The following is a 23,549-nucleotide window of genomic DNA, read 5'->3' as shown; positions in this document are numbered from 1 at the left end:
TATTTCCTAAATGCTGATGCATTTTTTAATTCAACCCAGCCTTGAACTACGAAGCTATACCGCCGAGACTACGAAGAAGTCATTCTCTTCTCAGAGAATATAGAAAAATCCAGACTAACCGTCAACTACTCATCCACCGTCACAAGCTTGGTGTCAAAATGCTTTGGACTGCGCTCCAACTATCTGCCATGGTTAGAGTCCACTTTCCTACATCATGAATATTTCAGCCTCATCAGCGTCTGGAGAAGACAATGGGAGATCGTGTTTTCACAGGAAGTACACCAGATGGCCTGTATCGATCAGAAACTGCAAGGCTTTGCAAGGGCGCCCATATAAAAATTTTTAGGGGGGGGCAAACGTGAAGATGTTGCACATTACATTTTGTATATTTCGGATGACAATACAGTAGACTCTCTCTATAACGAACACGGATATAACGAGGTTTCGCTTATAACGAAGTACATTAGGTGTCCCATGAAATTCCTATTGAAATATAACGCTCTATAACGAGGCATATTTGGTTAAAACGAGGAAAACTAAAATCGAAGAATACGTGTCTTTACCTGTTTTTAGCGTTGTAATGGTCATAAATAAATAAATGCCCCAGCTGCCTGTACATAGAAATGCCCAACATCTCTCTTATTATCGAGGCCACTGCTGTAATAAACTCAGTAATAAACTCAGCTACCTGTAATAAACTTCTGCCTGTTTATCGACCGATATTGAATATTATAGGAAATTTACAATTTATGACGGCGAAGTCTCATTGTTCACTGCTCAGGTTGACCATCGACACCTAATAAACTACGTAAGAGGCATCAAAACATTTCAATATTATTGTTGATAATAATAACGAGATCCGCTTATAACGAGATAATTAGTCCACCATTTCAGTTCTCGTTATAGAGGGAGTCTACTGTAGTTTAAACCACCTAAAAAAGCTAGTTTGAACCCTGTTTGAGAAATTATTCATACATTTAAATACTAGTCCAAGTTTTTAAATGGAAATGTCATGGGTACCACAAAAGTTGCGCCTCTCTTTAAAACCCGTTTGAAAGGAATACATTGCTTGCAAAGCTCTGCCTTCAACTTTGGCGAGTAGACTAACCATGAGTATGTGTCGAACCAAGTTTTTACTTTAAAATCTTAAAAAGAAGCCCCCTTTATTTTTGCAGATTTAGAATCCTTCCTTATGAAAAATAAGTCACATATATTCCAAACATTTTTAGAATCGTTGATAGATGACGCAAACAAATCGCATTTTCCGACTATAGCGCCATCCGTCAACAATTCTAAAAAAGTTTCGAATAAATGTTAGTTATTTTTGAGGAGGAAACTCAATCTGCAATAAAAAACGGGGTTCCTATTTAAGATTTTAAAGTTAATTCTCACCCCACCTCTAGAGTGTGGAATGAAAAATCCTGTTTGGTGTCATTCTATAGATTTTTGAAAAATATTAAAACGTGTTTTTTAGTTTTTCATTTGGAAGTATATTTCTCGAGATATTAGACCGTTTCTATAATTTTGCTATGGTATCACGATATATCGTTTTTTCTGATTATAGCGCTGTCTATCCACAATTCGCAAAATGGCTCGAATAAAATTTGCTTATTTTTACAAGGAAAATCCAAATCTGCAATAAAAATTAGGGGTTCCATTCGTTCCATTTAAGGTTTTAAAGTTACCCCCGCTCCACAAACAGGGGTTGAAGTGGTGGACTTGTTTAGTGTCATCGCATAGATTTTTGAGAAATATTTAACACATATTTTTCAGTTTTTCGATCCGATGTTCATTTCGCGAATTATTCGACCTTCCCGCTACTTTTGGGACACCCTGTATATAACACTCATTCGTCATGGTCATAAAAGATCACCCGTCTTTCATTTAAATAAAATTGTTCTATTCATCATAATGTACACTTTAAAAATAATTTATGTACTTACTAAAAAAATACTATTGCAAACTAAAATTTGACTAACTATGTTCAATAAATTTTTAAAAATTATTTTTCAATATGAATTTATTTCTGCTTATGAAGATGGTTCTATTCCGTGTACACAAAACTTAATAAAGAAAACAAGTAATGTCACGTCACAGATTTTACACTTTATCTTTATAGTGCCAGTTCTCAAAGACAAATGGCTCATTAGTGATTATCGGTCAGAGATCGGATTTCTTGCTGATATAAATTTCTTTGCAGTATTATAAATGATTCATTTAATTTGTAATTTTGGGTGTCGATTACAGTATATGTATATTATGTTCCCACGTTTCTAATCTCTTTCAATGTTTTCGTTAATAGCATACCCTGACTGTGCGAAATGTGTATTATGCACATTCCATATAGACCGCTGTCGCAGACACACAGATTTTCTGTTAAACTATTAATTACCCAATATGTGAATTTTTTTATTAATACATGTTGTTTCCAATTTATCTCTCAAAATTATATAATTTTGTGACAAAAATACGTTTATGTAATATAAATTTAATTTTTGTTCTTTCCCGAAAAGCTAGGGGGGCCACGGCCCTCCCCTGCCCGTGTGTATGGGCGCCTATGAGGCTTTGTACTGAACGGCAATACATGCACAACGCTGCACAGAATAAGAACAAGCAGTAGTTGTTGATGTGTTGACAGCTTACATAGATTGGGAAAAGCCCTTAATCCTAAGCGTGATAGACTGATTGTAACACGTACATTCAGAAAGTTTTCATGAAAGCTACATTTTGGATATTTCTTTTAGCGCAAAGACAGAAAACGATAATTCATATTTTTTTTCATTTAGTAGATGGTGCCTTTGTATCTCTGCTACTTCTTCCTCTATTGCCATTTTCTCTAAGCAGGTTGGCGGCCATCATGGCAATTGACACTTTCGATACCGCTGTTCTAAATAGATCGAGAGAAGTGCAGTTAGACCAAGCTCTTAAATTGTTTAACCAGGAGATACGTCTTCTTCCACGACTCCGTCTATTTCTTATTTTATTAATTGCCACAAGTTATAACGCTCACTCCTCGTGACGTTATGTCCAGATATTGCAATTTTTTAACTTTAACTGTATTTAAAACATTTTTATCTATTCCCATTGCTCTATCCACCTAGCTATTCTTGATATCCTTCTATAGTCCCATACCTTGAAAAATTCTAATCTGCCCGAAATATCTTTCTTCAATATTCAAGTCTCAAATAAAGCAATACGGAAAACACATAGCATCTCAGAATTATAATCTTTAAAGAAATTGTAATGCCCTACTACATAATACTTTTTTCAGTCTGATTTATCTATTTCTTGACAGAGCATTTCTTGCCTGTTCTATTCGTACTTTAATTTCTTCTTTGTACTCATTATTTTCGTTAAGCATTGTAACCAGACATTTATATTTTTTCAACTTTTTTAATTTATTCTCCTTATATTGTTATGCTATACTGGCGCTCGCTATTGAGCTTTTGTAATTACCATAGTGTATTTTTTGTGTTTAGGAACAGTCCATTTTTTTCGCTGACTTTTGCCACTCTACCCCTCTGCTAACAAATAATAAAAATATTGAAAAACTAAATAAAGCACAAAGAGGTTTCCTTGTTAGAATGACAGGAGCCTTCAGTACTACAGCAACAACAGCTTTAACAGTCTTGACTGGTGTAATGCCCATGCACTTGAAAGCACAAAAACGTGCAGTTAGATATTGGCAAAGAAAAAAAATTATGAAAACATAATACAATTAATGAGAATGGAAATAAGAACAAAAAGAGAATTAGAAGAAATATTATATAGAATGGCAAAAACAATGGGATAATTCCCCTAAAGCAAGACGTCTCTATCATTTTATTCCGAATTTAAATAATATACCAAATTATTTTAACCCAAAAAAAAGATTAATACATTTCCTTACAGGGCACGGTCCGTACCCTACAGCTTCAAAGATTTAATTTAAAAGATGATGAATACTGTGAATGTGGAGAAATAGGCACACCATAACACATATTGTTTAATTGCGAAAGTCAAACAAATACACATGAATTACAAAGAATGAGAAGAGACCTTGTTGGCATAAATATAGAAAACATAATACAAAATGAAGAATTATAAATAATACATTAAATAATTTAGCGGACATAATATCAAAGAAACAATTAGAATTATATAATATCAGACGAAGAAGAAATCAAGTAAATATACAACCTACTTGAAATTAAATAAGAAATTACAAAATAAAAAATTAAAATTATATATAAAAATATTAATTAAAATAAATATTTAACCTAACTAAATAAATATTTATATAATAAAAAACTAAAAATTAAAAATTTAAAATTATTAATAAATACATATAAAATAAAATAAAATAAAATAAATAAAAAATAGAAAATGATTAATCAAACAAAAAAATTAGCTAAAAACTTGGAATTTTAAAACTCAATGGATATTTTCGGCCAAGGGTCTGAGGCTCACCGAAATACCATTGGGAATATTAAACAAGTAAAATAGATCTACACTTACAATTTGTTCTGACTATTTTTGATTAATAGTGCCTGGCATTTTTCTCATCTGAAAATCAGTACTGAAAGCACTTTAAAAAAATTATTTTCACAAAAAAAAATTTAAAATAAAAAAATTAAATTAAAAATTATATTTTGTTTAATAAAATTGTTTAGAATTGTTTATTAAAATTATTTATTTGAATTATTTATAATTTTCTGAATTCGTAATAGATTAGGGCCATTCTTAATTAGTTAAATTAAATTAGAAAATTTCTAAAATAAAAATTATATGTATCAACTACTGTAATTCCATCAGGAAACGACCTGGATTAGTCTCAAGAGGCCAGGTCATTTGTATTTACTATAAATAGATAAATAAATAAATAAATAAATAAATATATAAATAAATAAATAAATAAATAAATAAATAAATAAATAAATAAATAAATAAATAAATAAATAAATAAATAAATAAATAAATAAGTAAATAAATAAATAAATAAATAAATAAATAAAACCTCTCAGATACTAAGATGGGAAAATATGTGAGGACGTCTGGTTACTATTTGCCTTTTCCTCTTGTTACTGTGTTAATAAAATAATTAAAACTAAAGCTTTTAACTCTGCTACATATTTATTTTCTAAAAACATAAAAATAACGTATGCATGTCAAAATCTAATCTGAACCTTCTACATGAGCTCTTTCTATATAAACTTTCACGCTGTAGTTTAGACTTTCCATAAGATCAGGTCTTAAATTTATAACCACATAACGATAATCACGTCCACCTTCTGAGAAACGTGGCATAGTGTTGCTTGCTCCGAAATCTAAAGCCTATAAAAATAAACAAATATACAAATATTACATTATGGTCAAAACAGGCCTTAAACTATGTTCCATGGAATAGAAGAAGGAAAGAAAAACCAGCATTAGAATAGAGAAAAGGAATCGGAGGAATAATGAGAGATAGAGCTATAATTGAGGAGGAATGAACCGACCCAAAAAGGTGGCGATCGAAATGTGGGATGCGGGAGAGGCTGTGAGAGAAATACTTAGGACACCTTAAGGTAGAACCCAATGGAAGCTTTTCTTTTTCTGTAGAAACAGTAATGGTCAACAATCAAACATATAACAGGTCTTCAGTAATGAACTTAAAAAAGAGAATAATTATAATTCTGTCTTGTTGAGGCAGGAGAATAATTAGCGTTTGTACTGAATTTTAGGCGAGGGAAGATTTTACTATCTTTTTATGGCTTTCTAATTTTGTAAATGTGAAAAGCACAAAGAATTATAAATAAGACAGATGTGGAGAAATATTTGTGTTATAGAACAACAAAATTAGCTCTGACCTTATCTTAGTTGCGCCTCACATATTAGGTAAATAATATTTCATGAAATATATCGTCGGTCTATTTTTTAAAGGTCGCAACTCCTCAAAAATCATATTTTTACATTTTAGTGTTAATAGCTACTTTTTCCTGATCTCTACACGCCCCGAAGAAGCCGTAACTACGAAAAAAATTAAAAAATATATATAAATCATATATTATATAAAAATCACCATCTGGTCTAAATTTTTATATGCCCTAACTCCAATGCGTGTACATGTTTTTCTATAGTCGATGTTGTTGAAAATGTCGTATCTCCTCAGAAAATTTAAGATTCTAGCCAGAAAAAGTCGTAACTCGTGCAATTAAATATTAAAATGTATAATTTTTTTATTGAAAACTATACAACTATGCTTTTCTACTTACAAAATAAATAATACCATCTACAAAAATTAATATAATAAAACTTTTCAGTGTTTTGCTTCTCCTGTAAAATTAGCATTTTTTGAGTTACGACCTTTGAAAAATAGACCGACGATATACAAAAGGTGTGATTTATGAGGCAATAAAGTTTTTAAAAGACATTTAACGAAACTTGATTTTTTTTATAATGCAATGTGTTTATTGGGACGTAACACATAATATAAAGTTATGTTCTTACCATAACGCAGCTAATATTTCTTTCGAATTCACCCGTCTCAGGTGCTCTTAGTGTTACTGATTGAAAAATACCTTCTCTAACATCTTTCTGGTAAATCAAGTCACCACTATAAGATAATAAAAACAGATAATATTAATAGTGTAAATATCTAGTTAGATAGATATCGTATTTAATACAAGCTAAAACCTAATCCAAATGCAGTGGGATTACGAACTCGATACGAATTGTATCCGCGATGTTTTACCGTAGGAAGTGATTACGAAACCTCTTTCCCTACGTTGTCTATGCGAGTCAACTCGAAGGAACCGCTCGATACCGACAGCACTATCGAGTTGCCAACTCGAACTATCTATCTCTCTCTCATAGATCTCTGATCTCCTATCACTTCCTAACACTTTCTCTTTTGTCGACCAAAGGAGAAAAATTGTGGAAAATAAATACATAACCTACTTACGTTATACTTTGTTGACTTTGATTTCTTCAATTTAAAAATAATGTAAATCGTTAATTAAACGGTAGTTTAGATTATACAATTTTGATAATAATTATCTGGTAGAACTCTCATATTTTGAACATTCGAAAAATATATTATTGTTTAAATCTCCCACTGAGGTGTTATTACAATGACAGGAGTTCTCTAATACAGTCAAACTCGCTTACTGGAATAGCCTTCGTGTCAACCAAAAGTATTCCTATAACCGTAATATTCGAATAACCGATCATGGTCGGCTAGTACAAGCGTTTCGGAACGTCAAAATTCTATTTCTATAACCGGTATTCTAATAAGCGAGTTCGACTGTATTCCTGTTTTAAAAAGATGTGAAAAAAAACGTCCATGGTTCATTTTTATTCTTGTAATATTTGCAGAGTAAGATTTAATGGCAAAAAGGTTAGACTAGGAATGCTCTGGGCACAGTTAGATGAAGGGAATAGTTAGTAGGGACTATAATGAACTTTAGTAATATTTTTATATAACGTCTCTCATCTTTCCCTGGTCATTTGATCTAAGTCTGGCAACAAATCATAATTATTCTCTCTAAGATTGAGGTTAATGAGAGAAATTGCTTGACATAAAACGTGCAAATAATTCCATTTGTTCGAAATATTATCCCGTAGGTTAAAAAATACGATGGTTGCCGATCATTTTTGACGTTATACTCGAAACAAGTCGTATTCGCTTTTTGGCACGTATCCGCATCGAGTTTGCCTACGGTTGATTTTGTCACCTCGCACCGAGTGTTCGTAATCCCGCTGCTGTATATTTGTCTTTTTATGTAACTATAAATACTGGTACTTCTTTGTTTTTCTTTAATTGCTCTAAAACTGAATCCATATAAATAACTCAACTATCATCAAAACTCCTCTAAAATATCTAACAGATCAAATGGAATAAAAAACTGAATATATTCAGCGGAGAATACTCCACATCGCAAAAACTCAAGAAAAACAAAGGTATGTCAGAGGACGTGACCAGACATCTCGTAACGCGACAGTTCGTAACCGGACAACTGGTAACGGACAATTCGTAACAGCGACAGTTCGTAACAGCGACACTTCGTAACGGCGACAGTTCGTAACTATACAAATTCGTATCGGATAATTCGTAACGTCCAAATGGAATTATTTTGTTTATTTTTGTTAACGTGGAAACTAACTGTTATTACAGTTATAATTAAAATTATGTTTATTAATTTAACGAATCAGTACCAGGATAAAAATTAACACATTTTATGTTTCGTATTTCAGAATATATAAAAAGTCTTTAAACACAAACAAATATTTAAATACAATATTTTTAAAAGTTTATCCCTCTTATTGTTCCTTAAATTTGCATATACCTACCTAGACAAGGGAACAATGAAGTAATTCGTGAAATATTTAAGCCAACAACCGTCTTTAGACATTCCGAATTTTCTAGTAAACATTTTGTAAAGGAACGATTATATGTAATTACCTGTTATTATAATAAACTTTGTGATTGGTTATAGCGTTGGGGTATTCAATCAACGGTTTGTGACGTTCCGCCCCTTATAGAATCGATTATTGATGGGAAGATATTATTTAACTATCCAAAATATTATTTAATTATTTTCAGAATTATTTTCTTTCAATGTTTATTCAAATAGAACTTAAACCCATCTCAGAATTTTTAAATGCTTGATGACGTCACATTTAAAACGTGGCAACATTGGTTTCCCCACTTTGACAGCCAATGCTTAGTAGAGGGGTACGAAGGATTCAGCTGTGAACGTGAGCCTTGGATTGCCATTGTTTCTCGAGTGTTCGGTCTGAATCATAGTGTGCGGGGTCATTAGACTCAATTATTCACCTCTAATTCTCAGTTCCAAATTGATTAAATATTACAATAAAAGTATAGTGAAGTTATCCAGCAGCAGTGGATTTGAAGAATTTTAGAGCATACTATATCCAATGAGTTCTACCCCGGTAAATACACATTTTATTAAGTATTTTATTCAGCCATTTTGGAAGTCCTTGACATTTGCTAACTAAGTTTCACATAGTCTATTTTCATGGTTTTTATGTTTTATTTTCATGGATCAAACTCATCTAGAGATAATTCAATATTCGTTGTTAATTTGTGCTTCCAGTTGGAAAATAGAGCTAATTTAAACTCCATTTTTTATATTCCTTTCAAGTCTACAGAACTCCTATCTTTTGAACGATGATCAAATAAGTATCCATCGCTTAGTCTTACTATATTTTATCCTTGTATAATATATCTATATACCGGTGTATATATTATAATAAAATATTCTTTCACAGTAATTATATTTTGTATTTCAATTGGAAATTACTTGTGTTATTTGACCAAGGTCATCTGATAGCAACCTGATAAAAGGTCAAGCTGTCTAGTCATTCAAGTTTTTGGACTTAATGACCTATTTCTTCTTATTCCCATAGGAATAAAAACACCTCCTCGTATCTCTTGCTTCTTTTTTTTGACATTGGTAGATTGGTAGTAACACCACACTGTGTTTTTTTTAGCACCTACCATGAAATCTTAAAGCCACCCTACAACAACACCAAGGCCAGACCACACAGAGAGAAACAATCAATAGGCGACCAGCCTGGATTATTTCCACATTTTCTTTTTTTTGAGTACCTCCAGCTGCTTTCCAACAGTTTTGAGTACCTTCAGCTGCTTTCTACCAGTCTTCCTCTCCTGTACCTCCAGCAGGACAGCTGCTAGCGAGAGTTAGCACCCTTGGGTGCCCATTACATCAACTTCAAGATTAGGAAAGAGTGGTTTGTTTGGGAACATTTACTGTGCTCTTATTAAAGACAGACTGGTTTTGTGATATTTAGTACATTTTTTTTTTAGTTCAATTGCACACACATTTTTCCTGCTTTATATTTTTTATAGGTTTTTTTTCTTTACAACATAATATTTAATTGATAGCGTTCCCCAACACTCTGCAATCTATAAAGGTATAAATTTCTGAGCTCAGATATTTTCCCTGATAATAGTAGTCGGTACTCTTATCTTGATTATTTTTAGGCTGTGTTCCACTTTTGTATAATTATTTAAACTCATTCCATTATTTTAGTATATGTTTAATTAAATTTTTAAAAATTAACTTCACATATTAGTCAAAATTGTAATTATTAACTTTATTTAACTTGAACTTATTAACTTTACTTAACTTTAACTTATTAACTTTATTTAACTTTAACTTTAATTTATTAAATTCATATGAACTTCTGGATTCTAATCCCTCAGATTAGTTTTTGGTTTCACTTGTTATTATTACTATTATAAACCACGAGTTAGGAAAAGGATCTGTGTATCCACTCGTAGGTTTATTTATTCAATAAGGCTTGTGCCTGTCCCACTCACAGTGAGGTATTTATATGTTATATATAGTATCAGGTAGTATTTAATTAAGGTGTACGTATTATAAACGTACAATTATTATTTGGTGAGGGTTCTACTAACCTAGTTGTAAGTTGTACTTCCTGTATTAGAGGTACCCGTAGTCAGTTTTTCTAACCTTATAAAGAGTATTCTTAGATCATAGTTGTATGATGATTTTGTAATTGACTTTCACTAGTATCACTTTTTCCTGTCATGTTAGAGTTACACACTAGTTACTTGTCCTAACTCAGAGATTGTTAAAAAGATCTAGTAGTTACATTCAATAAATATACATTTATTGTGATTTTTTTTTCTTATTACTCCTTTATTTTTAGTAGTATATTTTATAATTTAATAATCTTTAATAACTTTTCACATACTTGTACTACAAACTTAACATACTCTATAGCAGCGTAGAATACCTGGAAGAGCGTTAACCTAGTTATCCTTCTTCTGGCGCCCAAAAATTCATTCTATTTTCAGTATATTATTATATTTACTCTATCTATTTTCTGAACATTATCTTCATATCTTCTTTTCGAGCCATCATTGTCACTTCCTTTAATCTATTGTCTGGCCAAAAATAGCCGTGCAAATTGGCCGAATCCTTCCTTGAGTGTCAAGTGGCCCTTCTCATACATATTTAGCTAGCCATTCAAGTTATATCTATCTGTTAATGATTTCTCATCTCTAGTCCTGTATCAATTCGATATTCTTTGTCTTGGCATCCTTCCATACAAATACTACTACAAAGTTGTATTTTAGTTACTCCAGCTTCTTCAACGGAGAAGCCACACATTTTTGTCCTTTGGCTACATTAAGTAGACCTTCTTCTTTTTACTACTTCTGTTGGAGTTTACCACTCCCTTTGCATTCACTCCAACAGAAAATCATCAGCGAGTTGTTACATTGGCGCCCAACGTGGGGCTTTATTTTTGGTCTGAGACAGTATTCATTTAGGTCAATTCTTCTCTTTTATCTGAAATCTCTTTGTTATTTCCGTTTGGTATCCTATACACATATTGTTACTTATTTATTTTATTTTTAATTTCTGATACATATCAGGTATTCTTAAACGCTGTTTTGATTTTTGTTTATATTTTGGGACCTCATTATAGTATATGTTTGTGCAGCTTACATTCTGGGTTAGATTTTGAATTTTTATTGGGAACTTATATTTAATATTGCTATTAATAATATAATTCATATAACAATTTTATTTCTTCAGTCAATAGTGGTATAGTTGGAGGTACAACTAAGTGTTGATTATTATTATTATTATTATAGATATATATTTTTTCTAGAGTGGTGGTAAGTTACATATAAATAAAAAAATTTACTTCCAGTATTTAGGTAGTAGGTTTACTTGAGTATACAATATTTATTGGATTATTTATCCATTTATTTGATCTTATATATTTATTTGATCTTATTTATTAGATTATATACTGCATTATATATATATTTTTTTTTTGCTGGCTATTTTGATTTTGTTGGTGTGTTGCTGATATTTTCTCGGTTTATATTATATATATTTTGCGTGCAAACTTTCATATTTTCATATTTTTCATATTTCTGTTCTTTGGACTATTTGTCAATAACTTTGCTCTCATCATGTGTGCTTTTAAAGCTGAACATCTTCTGGTGGATGAATTGGATTATGAATTAAAGATTCGGGACATAATGCCAGAGGAGTCGACAACTGTCGATAAAAAACGCAATCTTTTGAGAGGTGCTTTGAAACAAGAAGCTGGCAATAGAAGTTTTCTCCAAATTTCAGCTGTATCCCTTCCTTTTGAGGAACAACAAAAAGGAATCACTGAAACATTGGACAGCTTGTCTAAAAAAATCGAAAAGTTTAGGGGAACTGTAAAGGATACAGAGTATGCGCGATTAACATCTCGTCTAGGCCATATTTCTGCCCGTGTACACTTGCTACACTGTCCTTCTGAAGAACAGGAACCGTTCAAGAGGTCTGTTTCTCTTAAAATATTAACACTAGAGGGTGAACTTGATTCTAGAGTTAACCCCATTGCTACCTCTACTCCTAATGCTTCAGTCAATGTACCTAGCTTTACGTACTCCAAACCTGTTCAAGTACACAAATGGGGTATTTCATTTTCAGGTGAAAAACAGCACACTGATGTGATGTCATTTTTAGAAAGGGTTGAATGTCTTCGAATATCTAGAGGTGTTTCTGAAGAGGATTTGTTTGCTGCTTCTGCTGAGTTGTTCACCGGGACCGCTTTTACATGGTTTATGAATAACAGGGGTAATTTTTCTTGTTGGTCTGATCTGATTAAAAAGTTGAAGTCGGATTTTCTTCCGTATTCATTCCAGGATGATTTATTAGATCAAATTAAGAATCATAAGCAGAAACCTGGGGAATCTGTTACTATGTTTATTAATACTATATTAGGTATGTGTAGTCGTTTAGACACTCCTTTGTCAGATTTAGCTAAAATTAAAATCATCCTTAAATGTCTATTGCCCTTTTATCATCAACAATTAGCTCTTATGGACATTCAGAACATTGATGACCTTACTATAAAATGCAAACGTTTGGAGGAAACGTTATCCTGGTCTTCTCAACCTCCATCCACATCTCGATCCTCTTCTAACTCTTCTTCTCAGCCAACTTCCTTTAGGCAACGTTCTTGGCTAAATAAGGGTCATGAACATAATGTTTCGGTTGTTAGTTCTCTTGTCTGCTGGAATTGTGATCAGCCTGGTCACCCATTTTACAATTGTGGGATTCCTCAAAATCGTATTTTCTGCCATGGTTGTGGCCGAGAGAACACCCTTAAAAGAAACTGTTCTAAGTGTTCGAGAAACGACACGTCGGAGGTCCGTCCCCTGAACGTTTCTCCGTCCAACATCCAATCAGGGAATCAAACCCCATCGTCAAACGAAACTGCTGGACCAAGCACATCCAGCAACCCAAACCCATCTTCACGAAAAGGGAAAGGGGTGTCGTTCAAGAAAGCAGCACACACCACAAAACAAAATTAAACCAGAAATTTATTTCTATAGATAATACGTTAGATTCGCTTGATTCAAATGATCACAGATGGTCATTTACAAACGCTTCTTTGATTGGTAGTGTTCAACGTAACAATAATAATTGTGATAGTAATGTGGTTCCATTATCTATATTAGATTCTAGTTTTGTTAATGATGATGATACGTCTGGGTTAGTTCCATATAACGGTTGTAGACAACCAAATACTTTAGATCTAGATATTAATTCGTTATTAGTTAGGAAACAAAATGATAATAGGCCATATCTTCCTATTCAAATTTTAGGACAATCGTGTTTAGCTTTGTTAGATAGTGGCTCTAATATTTCATTGATAGGGGCACATTCGTTAAATTTATTGAAAAATTCTAGTATTCCCATTATGCCCATTTCATCTTTGCAAGTATCTACTGCAGATGGTACAGTTCAGTCCATTACGGGCAAACTCCAAATTAAAATCACAGTGGCAGATTTATGTAGGGAAATTACATTTTATGTTATTCCTTCCGTGCAGAATTCTATAATCTTAGGTATGGACTTTTTCAATGCTTTCAATAGTACCTTAAGTTGTTCTGATTTTTCTTTTTCCATATCTGAATTTAATTTATCTACCCTTAGTGCTATTCACGATTTTGCTAGTTTATCAAGCTCTGAACAAAGGCAATTAGAGAGTATGATCTCTAAATTTACTACTCTTTCTTCAAAAGACAAACTAGGTCGTACGTCGTTAATCTCTCACACTATCGAAGTGGGAAATCCCACTCCTTTCAGATTATATCAGTACCCCATACCTCAAGCCTGGCAGGCAGATTTAGAAAAGGAAGTAGATTCGATGCTTGCTTTAAATATCATAGAACCTTCAACATCGTCCTACTGTTCTCCGCTCTGGTTAACGAAGAAGAAGGATGGATCCTTCAGGATCTGCTTTGACGGTCGAAAACTAAACAGTATCACAACTAACAGGGATGCTTATCCTATCCCCAGAATAGATGTGATTTTGAGCAAACTTCAGAATGCCAAATACATCTCTTCTATTGATTTGTCTAAGGCCTTCCTACAGATCCCACTGAGTGAAGAGAGCAAGAAGTATACTGCTTTTGCTGTCAGTGGTAAAGGATTATTCCAGTTTGTCACCATGCCTTTCGGTCTTGTTTCTGCTCCTCAGACAATGTGTCGTCTGATGGATTTAGTCATTGGTCCACCGTTAGAGCCCTATGTTTTCTATTATTTAGACGATATTTTGGTTGTCACTCCTGATTTTTCCCTTCATATGGAAATTTTAGATAAGTTATTTTTACGTCTTAAGGAAGCTAATCTAACGGTCAATCTGGATAAATGTCAGTTTTGTCGCCCTAGTCTTAAGTTCTTGGGTTATGTTGTGGATAACCAGGGGCTGAGGACTGATCCTGAGAAAATAGTTGCTATCAAAAATTTTCCTATACCAAAGACCACCACCCAAGTCCGTAGGATATTGGGAATGTGTGGCTATTATCGGCGATTTGTACCGTCCTACTCCACTTTGTTGTCACCTCTTACTGATCTTTTGAAGAACAGGAAAAAGGGACAGACCATTACTTGGACTCCTGAGGCTGACGAAGCTTTTAGGCGCGTTAAAGATGCTTTAACGAGCGCTCCGGTTATGATGTCACCTAATTTTGATGAGCATTTTTATCTAATGACAGATTGCTCTAATACAGCTTCTGGAGGCGTATTATTTCAGTTGAAAGATGGCTCCGAACACCCCATAGCGTACACTAGTAAGAAGTTGAACAAGGCCCAGAAAAACTATTCAACTACGGAGAAAGAACTCTTAGCTATCATCCATGGGTTAGAAGCTTTTCGTTATTATCTGGAAGGTCGTAATTTCACTATAATTACTGATCATAGTTCCTTAGTATGGCTTCATAGTATGAAAAACCCTTCACAGAGGCTTTCTCGATGGATATGCAAACTGGCTGCCTATTCATATAAGATTGTCCATAGAAAGGCAAACGGGGTAGTGGTCGCAGATGCTCTTTCACGTGTCCATGATATTAATGTCCTAGATCTGTCCTCTTTAAGTCCTGATATGTGGTATCAGAATATGATTGATAGGGTCACTCAAGACCCACAAAAATATCCTGATTTTAAGGTAGAGAATAATATTCTGTACAAACACATCTTAAGTCCGATAGAGTCCTTATCCAATATGTCGGAGTGGAAAATAGTTGTACCTACGCCAAATAGGGAAAATATTCTGCATATGTATCATGATGAAGTTACGGCGGGTCATTTTGGTTTTTATAAGACTTATCACCGTATTGCCGAATTATATTATTGGCCTGGTATGCGGAAGTCTATAAAAAGGTACATTTCTAAATGCATGGTTTGTGCTACTTGTAAACCAAGTAACCTACCACAGGCTGGACTTATGGGTTCCTTCAGGAACATAAATTTTCCTTGGCAGATGATCTCAATGGATCTCATTGGACCTTATCCTCGGAGTTACAAGGGTAATACCTATTGCCTGGTAGTTGTGGATTATTTCACTAAATTTCCTTTAGTTTGTCCCCTTCGCCAGGCCACAACTCCAGCAATTTTAAAATATTTGGAGGAACAAGTCTTTTTGGTGTATGGTGTTCCTCAAATTGTGTCATGTGACAACGGTCCTCAGTTTGTATCGAAGGCCTTTAAAGATCTTCTAGCTAAATATAAGGTTCAAAAGACCTTTTATAATGCTGCCTACCATCCACAAGCAAATCATACTGAGAGAGTAAATCGCAGTATTGTCACAGCTCTAAGGTCCTATACTTACCCTGATCACAGAGCTTGGGATCAATATATTCATTCCATAGCTCAAGCCATAAGGACTTCTGTCCATGAAGTTACCCAGTGCTCTCCAGCATATTTGAATTTTGGTAGGAATGTGGCTTTATCAGGTGATTATTTTGGTGTAATTTCAGACAATTCCGAAAATCTTCCTCAAATATCTGAGAAACTTCATCGCTTAGATGATCTCCAGACGTTACCTCATATTTTCGCAGACATTAGGAAGAAGTTAAAAACTTCTTACCTAAGGAACCAGCAGCACTATAATTTGAGGAAACGAGATCTGCGATTCTTTGTTGGTGATCGAGTCTTAAAGCGCAATTTTGTCAAATCCAATAAGGGTGATGCCATTTCTGCAAAGTTTTGCCAGAAATATGTCCCATGTACTGTCTCAAGGGTAATATCTCCTTTGATTTATGAATTAAAGGACAATTCGACTAATAAGCGAATTGGTCAATTTCATGTAAAGGATTTACTGCCTGACAACACCATGGACGATGTGGATTCTTCAACTTCATCGGAAGAAGATTAGCTTAACAGGGTTGTTTAAGCTAATATCTTCCTGTGTTTGCCTTTAATTAGTTTTATTATGGTATAGTATTTTAGTTTAAATTGTTAATCACCAGATAATGCCTGACCATAGCAATTTTTATCCTTCGGCATGGCTTGATGATTTCTCACGTATTAGTTATTAGGTACCGAATTCTTGGGTAATACCGCTTGTATGAGTTTATTATTATTTTTTTTGTATTATAGATTGCATTTGAGTCATTATCGACAAATATTCTCAAATACTAATCCAGCCAGTAGTATTACCAAGTTAATAACCACCACTTGTACTCTTAGTTTTGTACTCAACCTCTCAGAATAAAAGGGCTGTTGATTATTATATATTAAGATATTTGGATGTGTGGGCTCATACAAGTATTCTTGCTTAATATAGATGGAGCTATGTTACACTACCATATCTTAGATTATGTGTTATATCTTGGATATTTGATTACATACCTATTATTTTTTTTATTGTTTTTATATCATGTCATTGGATTTGCCATATTGGAAAGAAGTTGTGGTTGTTAATTTGTTATTGGGTTACTTTATTGATATTTGTCACAGGTACCTTAAATACTTTATATTAATTCGGATTCTTACTTCCTCCACAGGGATTCTGGAATGAATTTGGAATTTTGATTTATAAATGAATTCTTGAGTCCTTCATATTTCTTCTTATGAACTAGTCTGTTAATGCTCAAAGTTGGTGAATACGTGGGTTCGAAGTTCAGCAACTGATCACTGCTATCCGATTTCGTAATCCATGTCTTTCTTGTCAGAGTAGGCAGATGTTTATCCATGATAATATTTCTGGTTGGGAAATGGTGTACAACACTTCCTAACCATTCTTGTGCAATTGTTCCAAATATTCCAGGCACATTTTCACACGATAATAGGGAAGTCTAGTTTGCTTATTTTATGTCTCTTAGTTCATAGTATATTGATGCTTGACTTTCCATAGACGTAGAGTCGTAATGTTAGTGATTAACCCACTGGGACAAATTATTGATTTTCTTTTTAGTAGATTCCCTCTTCTTTCCTTAGGCATTAATTGTTGCTTAGATTCAGGAATATCTCCTGGATAATCCTATGTATGTTCACATGAATATACAGTCTTATGAAAGATTGGGAGCTCGTTCCCGTCATATTTTGTATTTACCATGGAGTCATAGAACTTATAAGTTCATCCTTTATTTTTACTATTTAGTTTCGATAGGCTCATATTACCGGATGAGGGTAGATCTAGAGCTAATTTAGTTAGTTATTTAGTATTAGTGAGAATTGGTCCATAAATCTTCCTGATCGTTCTTCTTTGGATATGCTCCTATAAATCTGGTGTCCATTGCTAGTCCGATTTTGGATTAAGTGTCCGATTCTTCACTTATTTTGTTTATTTGGTTGTATAGGTTCGTATTACCGGATGTGGGTGTACGTAGACCTAATTTATTTATATGATTTAGTATGGATGTGAATTGGTCCATAAATCTTCCTGGTCGTTCTTCATTGGATATGCTTTTGTGAATCTGTTGTCCATTGATAGTCTGACTTTGGATTGAGTGTCTGATTCCACATTTATTTTGGTTAATGTGTTTGCATTCCTTTGGTATGTTCACTATTTATATTAGTTGGTATTGGTGAAAATTATTCTATAAATATTCCTAGTTGTTCTTCTCTGGATATACTATTACGAATCTGGTGTCCATTGCTAGTTCAATTTAGGATTGAGTGTTTGATTCTTCACTTATTATAGTTATTGATTTCATTGGTGACTTTAGTATATGTACTTGCGTTATGGTATGAATTGGCTCTCACCTTTGCCTGGTTGTTCGTCCTTGGATATACTCCTTATAAATCTGATGTCCATGGATAGTTCAACTTTGGATTTACTGCCAATTCGACACTTATTTGTCATTATAAATTATGTCTCATCTTTAGCACTTTTACTAGGACTTCGGGTCATATTTTGCAATTTCCGGTATTTGCTGCAGTGACCATCCTACTTTCCCTTGATTATTAGTGGTGATTATTTGTAATCTTGCGAATCAACGGGGAATGATACACTAAGCACTACTACTCTAGTTTAATATTTTGAAAAAAAAAAAAAAAAAAAAAATTTTTAAATAAAATTTTTTTTTCTGGTGGTTGAAAGGGAATGTGACGTTCCGCCCCTTATAGAATCGATTATTGATGGGAAGATATTATTTAACTATCCAAAATATTATTTAATTATTTTCAGAATTATTTTCTTTCAATGTTTATTCAAATAGAACTTAAACCCATCTCAGAATTTTTAAATGCTTGATGACGTCACATTTAAAACGTGGCAACATTGGTTTCCCCACTTTGACAGCCAATGCTTAGTAGAGGGGTACGAAGGATTCAGCTGTGAACGTGAGCCTTGGATTGCCATTGTTTCTCGAGTGTTCGGTCTGAATCATAGTGTGCGGGGTCATTAGACTCAATTATTCACCTCTAATTCTCAGTTCCAAATTGATTAAATATTACAATAAAAGTATAGTGAAGTTATCCAGCAGCAGTGGATTTGAAGAATTTTAGAGCATACTATATCCAATGAGTTCTACCCCGGTAAATACACATTTTATTAAGTATTTTATTCAGCCATTTTGGAAGTCCTTGACATTTGCTAACTAAGTTTCACATAGTCTATTTTCATGGTTTTTATGTTTTATTTTCATGGATCAAACTCATCTAGAGATAATTCAATATTCGTTGTTAATTTGTGCTTCCAGTTGGAAAATAGAGCTAATTTAAACTCCATTTTTTATATTCCTTTCAAGTCTACAGAACTCCTATCTTTTGAACGATGATCAAATAAGTATCCATCGCTTAGTCTTACTATATTTTATCCTTGTATAATATATCTATATACCGGTGTATATATTATAATAAAATATTCTTTCACAGTAATTATATTTTGTATTTCAATTGGAAATTACTTGTGTTATTTGACCAAGGTCATCTGATAGCAACCTGATAAAAGGTCAAGCTGTCTAGTCATTCAAGTTTTTGGACTTAATGACCTATTTCTTCTTATTCCCATAGGAATAAAAACACCTCCTCGTATCTCTTGCTTCTTTTTTTTGACATTGGTAGATTGGTAGTAACACCACACTGTGTTTTTTTTAGCACCTACCATGAAATCTTAAAGCCACCCTACAACAACACCAAGGCCAGACCACACAGAGAGAAACAATCAATAGGCGACCAGCCTGGATTATTTCCACATTTTCTTTTTTTTGAGTACCTCCAGCTGCTTTCCAACAGTTTTGAGTACCTTCAGCTGCTTTCTACCAGTCTTCCTCTCCTGTACCTCCAGCAGGACAGCTGCTAGCGAGAGTTAGCACCCTTGGGTGCCCATTACATCAACTTCAAGATTAGGAAAGAGTGGTTTGTTTGGGAACATTTACTGTGCTCTTATTAAAGACAGACTGGTTTTGTGATATTTAGTACATTTTTTTTTTAGTTCAATTGCACACACATTTTTCCTGCTTTATATTTTTTATAGGTTTTTTTTCTTTACAACATAATATTTAATTGATAGCGTTCCCCAACACTCTGCAATCTATAAAGGTATAAATTTCTGAGCTCAGATATTTTCCCTGATAATAGTAGTCGGTACTCTTATCTTGATTATTTTTAGGCTGTGTTCCACTTTTGTATAATTATTTAAACTCATTCCATTATTTTAGTATATGTTTAATTAAATTTTTAAAAATTAACTTCACATATTAGTCAAAATTGTAATTATTAACTTTATTTAACTTGAACTTATTAACTTTACTTAACTTTAACTTATTAACTTTATTTAACTTTAACTTTAATTTATTAAATTCATATGAACTTCTGGATTCTAATCCCTCAGATTAGTTTTTGGTTTCACTTGTTATTATTACTATTATAAACCACGAGTTAGGAAAAGGATCTGTGTATCCACTCGTAGGTTTATTTATTCAATAAGGCTTGTGCCTGTCCCACTCACAGTGAGGTATTTATATGTTATATATAGTATCAGGTAGTATTTAATTAAGGTGTACGTATTATAAACGTACAATTATTATTTGGTGAGGGTTCTACTAACCTAGTTGTAAGTTGTACTTCCTGTATTAGAGGTACCCGTAGTCAGTTTTTCTAACCTTATAAAGAGTATTCTTAGATCATAGTTGTATGATGATTTTGTAATTGACTTTCACTAGTATCACTTTTTCCTGTCATGTTAGAGTTACACACTAGTTACTTGTCCTAACTCAGAGATTGTTAAAAAGATCTAGTAGTTACATTCAATAAATATACATTTATTGTGATTTTTTTTTCTTATTACTCCTTTATTTTTAGTAGTATATTTTATAATTTAATAATCTTTAATAACTTTTCACATACTTGTACTACAAACTTAACATACTCTATAGCAGCGTAGAATACCTGGAAGAGCGTTAACCTAGTTATCCTTCTTCTGGCGCCCAAAAATTCATTCTATTTTCAGTATATTATTATATTTACTCTATCTATTTTCTGAACATTATCTTCATATCTTCTTTTCGAGCCATCATTGTCACTTCCTTTAATCTATTGTCTGGCCAAAAATAGCCGTGCAAATTGGCCGAATCCTTCCTTGAGTGTCAAGTGGCCCTTCTCATACATATTTAGCTAGCCATTCAAGTTATATCTATCTGTTAATGATTTCTCATCTCTAGTCCTGTATCAATTCGATATTCTTTGTCTTGGCATCCTTCCATACAAATACTACTACAAAGTTGTATTTTAGTTACTCCAGCTTCTTCAACGGAGAAGCCACACATTTTTGTCCTTTGGCTACATTAAGTAGACCTTCTTCTTTTTACTACTTCTGTTGGAGTTTACCACTCCCTTTGCATTCACTCCAACAGAAAATCATCAGCGAGTTGTTACAGGTTATAGTTGATACGAGGGATGTATTTTAGTACTTTAATACTTGGTTTAAATACTTTTATTATATTCTGAAACACGAAATATGAAATGCCTTAAAAATGTTTATTCTGAAACTGATTCGTTAAATTGATAAACAATTTCATTTATAATTGTAATAACATTTAGTGTCCACGTTAACAAAAATAAACAGAATAATTCAATTTAGACGTTACGAATTGTCCTTTACGTTTTGTATAGTTACGAACTGTCGCCGTTACGAACTGTCGCTGTTACGAATTATCCGTTACCAGTTGTCCAGTTACGAACTGTGGCGTTACGAGATATCATGGAACCGTCAGAGGAACCCTCAGAAATAGTGTAAAAAAAGAGCTATGCAATATACCACAAAAACAAGAAACAATAATCAAGAAATAGTGAAGCTAAGCAGTTATGAATTTAAATGTATTGCACCAAAGATAAAACAACAATGGTATACGAGTAAAACATAATATAAATAACGTGTGGGTGTGAGAGTTCAAGCTAAAACTTCAAGGCATTCAAGGCTATAATGGAGTAAATTAAAAATCGGCACATAGCATTACAAAGACCTGAAAAAATAATATAAATCAAACAGAGAAACAGTTATAAATATATACCAGATAGCAGAGGTCAAAAGACGAGTAAGAGTGGCATGGGTGGCATTTGGCAGCCTTAGATACATTCTTAAAAAAAAAAAGATATCCTCATCTTATGACCAAGGTATCCAATCAATGCGAACTTCCTCTTCTCACTTATGGTTCCCAAAGGTGGACGTTTACAAAAGCAAACATGGACAAAATCATAAAAACGCAAGAGCAATGGAAAGACAAATGTTGCACATAAGACTACTGGATAAAAAGAGAGACGAGGGGATGAGAGACAAAACCAAAGTTAGGGATGTTGGACAAGAAGTTGAAGAATTAAAATGGATATTTGCTGGACACAAAAGACAAAAAGAAGACCGATGGAACAACATTTTTATAAATTGGAGACACTAGGAATATAAACCAAGCAAAGGAAGACCACAAATGAGATTGGCAGATAATATCAAAAAGCAAGTGGGCTCTAGGTGGATGGCTGTAGCGACTGGCAGAGAATAATGGAGAAGGACTGGGAGGTCGGGAGGCCTATGTCCAAAGATGGACGAAAAAGGCTAATTAGATGGATAGAAACACAGATTATATTGAAATGCGTTCAGAATAAAGAAAGGAACTTCACTTGGCTACATACGATAACCATTATTACATAACATATATTATGAATATATTATAATGATGAAAGTACTAGCCAAATAGTAGCAATAGTATGCGAAAGTAAAAGTATAAAACGTAATGTATATAGAACTTACGGGTCTAGAGTATCATCACAGGCTACATTGCTCCAACTCCAAGCGTATTTCAAAACACAGCAAAGAAGAATTATTGCAACTAGTTTTTGCATTTTGACCTAAAAACTTTCTGTTATTGCAACATAGAAATTGACTAAAGATCAATAGTACCAAACCACTTGAGATTAATCACATAAAAGATAAAATATTTTCTATCTTGACAAATGTGGTAAACTAAAAATTTATAGTTTATATAAAATATGTACATACCTTAAATATTTTTTACATTTTGCTTAAACAATTCTTCTTCTTTAACCCTTTGGGCCCTGATAGTGGCAATTACGAAACCTATAATTACGCACGGATATCTGTGATACGACTTATTTAATTTTAATGTAAATCTAATAGAGGGCGGCTACAGTTCGTATATAATATGATTTATACCGGGTGGTGAATTGGAAAACAGGAAATAGGAAACTCAATGTAAAATTCTAAATTGTTGAATTCCTGCTTCCCTAATTATTTTACATCAAAAGCCATGAGAAACTATTTGT

At 33.1% G+C, this 23,549-nt stretch overlaps 1 protein-coding gene across 1 annotated transcript; it reads right to left on the bottom strand.

Annotated features, from left to right (window-relative positions):
* Positions 1–5,093: 5,093 nt before the first annotated feature.
* LOC126888242 (uncharacterized) lies at positions 5,094–23,202 on the bottom strand. Its single transcript, XM_050656336.1, has 3 exons — positions 23,017–23,202; positions 6,469–6,574; positions 5,094–5,313 (listed from the first exon to the last, which is right to left on the bottom strand). Exons 1-3 carry the CDS (start codon positions 23,106–23,108, stop codon positions 5,155–5,157), a joined length of 357 nt encoding a protein of 118 aa, XP_050512293.1. The 5' UTR covers positions 23,109–23,202; the 3' UTR covers positions 5,094–5,154.
* Between the last annotated feature and the right edge of the window lie 347 nt (positions 23,203–23,549).

Source organism: Diabrotica virgifera, chromosome 7, assembly GCF_917563875.1.
Source record: "Diabrotica virgifera virgifera chromosome 7, PGI_DIABVI_V3a".
NCBI lineage: Eukaryota > Metazoa > Arthropoda > Insecta > Coleoptera > Chrysomelidae > Diabrotica > Diabrotica virgifera.
Note: the sequence above shows the minus strand (reverse complement) of the source record. Positions and strands in the feature narration are given on the sequence as shown.